Source organism: Nomascus leucogenys, chromosome X (genome assembly GCF_006542625.1).
Source record: "Nomascus leucogenys isolate Asia chromosome X, Asia_NLE_v1, whole genome shotgun sequence".
NCBI classification, from domain to species: Eukaryota; Metazoa; Chordata; class Mammalia; order Primates; family Hylobatidae; genus Nomascus; species Nomascus leucogenys.
The window spans coordinates 112,244,925-112,248,772 of NC_044406.1; the positions used below are offsets into that span (position 1 = coordinate 112,244,925).

The window sequence follows — 3,848 nt, forward strand, 5'->3', positions numbered from 1 at the left end:
TTAAAAAAACACCTAGCCATCCTAACTTACACCAAGTATATTTTCATAATGTATTCAAGATGTTGTTTAATCTTATAAGCATAAGTTTAATTTTCAAAAAGAGATGTACAAAGTAATGTCTGCATAGCTAATGCTTCAGATTCAGCTTCTGTCCCGGAAAGTTTTGACTTTGATAAATACGTTCTCAGAAAGACAAATGAAAAAAGAAAGCATATATTTAAGTATTAAGAACTTAAGTCTGCCACTTAATTGCTAAGATGATGAACACATTTTATTTATTTTTCTGCAACACATCACATACTGGATCCAGAATTATCCATGTATACAGTAATAAAAAATCAACAACACCTACTCTGAGCACAACTGCCACAACTGGCTTTTCACTGTAAATAGCTACCTGAATTTAAAGAGATGTTTACCCCATATACCCCAAAAAATACCTCCCTGATTGCCCTACCACATATATAGACCAGAATTGAGTAGTTCTGAAAATCTGTAGCATAGAAAAGCAGGCCATAATACAGCGGCTTTAAATAAGAACACGGAGGGCCTGAGGATAGTAAAGTTTTACTGAATAACCAAAATTGTTGATTAGTAGTATGAACAACATTGTAAGATTTCTAACTAACAGAACATATTTTTAAAGCATTTTACACATCAACACTATACAAACAACAGACATTGAGTTTCCAACATCCAAATGAATCACGCCCTAGAATGGTGTGTGCCACACTCTAGAATGGCGGCAATCTAGAACCTGAACTGCATTTTCTAATTAGAGTAAGGCTATAAATGATGGGTAGTTCCTCAAAACAACCCCAAAGATGCTTTGTAGCTCACATTTCCCCAAAACACCACACATCTAACATGTGTAAAAGATCTGGACACTATTGCAATATTGATAAAACTAACGTACTGAATAGTAGTGAAGACTATGACTACATCAACCTAAAGAAGGAAGGTATGTGAATCACCGAAAGACAAAACACAAATAAGGTTTAGCCAAAACTCTTTGAATGAGAAGGCAAAAATATACTGCTGTTGGGAAACGTGAATGAGAGTTTTAAAGCCAAAGTTTAGACTGCCGAAAGGACCACTTGTTCTCTCTCACTCCCACTGGCTTGCTCCCGCTCTCTCTCTTTCTTTCTCTGCCTAATACACGAAGCACACGTAAGCTGGACTGGTTCCACCTGGAAGACAAAAGCCACACAAAGTTAAAAGCACAAATGCAGCATGAAGAAGGAGTCAGGCGGAACTGAAAGGTAAACCTGTGCACTTTGAGAACAAGGCGTCCATCCCTTAGCTCCAGAGGCCTGCGTAGTTCCCATGCAGGCCCGAAGGGAGAGGCCCCCCAGCCACAAAGAGCTTCATCTCCGGCCAGTTGTAGCAGTGGGTGTAGAGCGCATTGGGGAACTCTTCCATGCCACCAAAGTAGTTCACCCAGACGTCATCCTGGTTGAGCCAGCCTCTGCCACAGGCAAGCTTGAGCTTCCTCCCTGCGGGCCCCGGCATGGAGTCCAGGCTGGCAGAGGCCCTCTCCTCCAGGAACTTCTGGGCGCGGATGTCATAGAAGAGCAGGGAGCCATGGCCGGTGCCCACAGTGATGATGTGCTGGTAGAAGCTCAGCGACCGCACGCCTGTGCCACCCTCTCGAGAGCACAGGGGCCGGATGTTCTGCTGGCGCTGGCGCGGATCCAGGAAGGAGACATGGGACTGGGAGCCCACAGCGTACAGGGACAACTCATCACAGTAGGTCAGGCACACATTCTCTCGGCAGTAGGGCAGCCTGATGGACAGGAGCCTGGATAGTGTGCTCCGGGCCTTCCACAGGTGGAAGTAGCCGTCCAAGGACACCGCTCCCAGCTCCTGGTTCTTGCCGCTGAAGGCCAGGGCCCGCACCTTGCGGTTGCTGGGGTTGGTGCTGGCCCTGGGGATGGCCTCCACATCCCTCGGACGGATGTGGGCATATACGGGGAGACCCACCTCGCTGTGCCAGGCAATGCTGCCATTAAACATGTCCGGGTCCATCCGCCACAGAGCCACGGTGCCGTCGCGGGAGCCGCTCACGGCTACGGTGTCACTCAGCCAGGCGACGGCGAAGATCCAGTCCTTGTGGCCATGGCGGTCGCCCAGGCACAGGGGATCCAGGGTGGGCAGCTGGTAGATGGCCAGGCTGTTGGGGTTTTCGCCGCCGGTGGCCAGAAGCGTCTTGGAGGGATTCAGCTCGATGGCATGGATGCCGCAGCCCTGTTGGGCCTGGGCCAGCCCGGCCTCCTTGTCCCGCATGAGGGGGATGCGCGTGATGTGGCCTGACTGCACGTCCACCACGAAAAGCGTGTTACACTTGGTGCCGCACACCACCTGCCTGGCGTTCAGCCACTGTGACGCGAACACCTTGTTGAGGGTGCCCAGGTCCAGCTGGCGCTCCGTCAGCAGCTCGGGCAGCCTCTGGACGGCGTAGCCCCGCAGCTCGCCCTCGAAGCCCTGGAGCCCGGCTGGGCCCCGCGCTCCTACCTCCCGGCCCTTCAGATAGTGCACCAGCCTGCGACGCGTCGCCGGCCGCTTCTGCTTCTTGGGTAGCAGAGGCCCCTCTCCGTCCGCCGCCGCTAAACCCTGCGACGACGAGCTCCCGGCTCCCGCCTCGACCGCGGGCGCTTTCCGTTTCCTGCTACCTGTTTGCTGCTGGGCCATGGTGGGCGGCGGGCGATCTGCGGCAGCCGCGGCGGCGGCGGCGGCGGCGGCGGCGGCCCGGCGGCGGTGGCGGCGCGTGGCACCCGTGTTGGCCGTGGCGGCGGTGGTGGGGATGGCTGCGCTTCCGCGTCAGCCGAGAGCTCAGGATCTCTAAGACCAAGAAGCTGGTGCGATCGCGGGCGCCCAGACTTCAGTCTGAGGCTCGGCGGCGGCGGCGGCGGCAGCGGTGGACCTGGCCAGAGATGCGCGGCCTGACGTAGGAGAACCCGGGCGAAGCGCGGCGGCAAGGGCGGCAGTGGCGGTGCAGACCTAGGCGAGAGCGGGAAGAGTGTCTGTCTGGATGGCTGCGGGAGCGAAGTCAGTGTGGGGGGAGGACGACGCTGGGGCTCGAGTGTGAAGGGCGGAGGCAGTGGGAGGAGCTGCTGGGCTGGCGTGGGGTGCCTGCCGGGTAGCGGAGGCCGCGCGGGGTGGAGGCTGGAAGGGGGTGGAGGGGAGAAGGCGGGTAGCGGAGCTGCAGGGGCAGAGTCGCGGAGGGCCAGCACCCAAGGTACCCAGTATCAGACATGCGTTGTTTCGCTACCCTCAGGACAACGGCTAACTATCCTTCTTAAAATCCCTACTTCAATAAAATCTGAAACCTAAGATATAATCAAGCACGGGGCTAGAAGGAGGCCGAGCCACGGTCTGCCTGGAGAAACCAGTGTGTGCTTGGTGTAATCTTGGGACACCCCTCGCTTAGATTAGACATTGAATTTGGCAAGGGATCGGGTGCGGGGATGGGGGGTGGTGTTCAGCAGCGTCAGGGAGACCTCTACCCTCATGTCAGACCTGCAGCTTCTCCAGTTTCAGCTCCTGGGTTGATGTCTTAAACAGTTTCCACCAAATAATTTTTTCCCCTTCTCAAACTGAAGTCTTTGAGCACCTGAATCCCTGAGGGGTGCGTTCCAAATGCAGTTCCCTAGGCCCTGCTTTCCACCCGGGTGGTATCAGGGACCCTTTAGTCAGAAAGCAGCCTCAGGAGCATCCAGGGCTGCAGTGATGATAGGGGTGGAGACATGGGGGTGAGGGGTGAAGAGAAGGGTTTTTCTCTAAGGCATTGAGTTCTTTCGAACTCAGCCCAGGGCGGGTGGAGTGAAGGGGAAGAGGTCCAGGAGAGG

General features: G+C 54.8%; 1 protein-coding gene across 1 annotated transcript; it reads right to left on the reverse strand.

Annotated features, from left to right (window-relative positions):
• Positions 1 to 249: 249 nt before the first annotated feature.
• LOC100602053 (DDB1- and CUL4-associated factor 12-like protein 2) lies at positions 250 to 3,069 on the reverse strand. Its single transcript, XM_004093152.3, has one exon. It carries the CDS (start codon positions 2,689 to 2,691, stop codon positions 1,300 to 1,302), a length of 1,392 nt encoding a protein of 463 aa, XP_004093200.2. The 5' UTR covers positions 2,692 to 3,069; the 3' UTR covers positions 250 to 1,299.
• Positions 3,070 to 3,848: the final 779 nt, after the last annotated feature.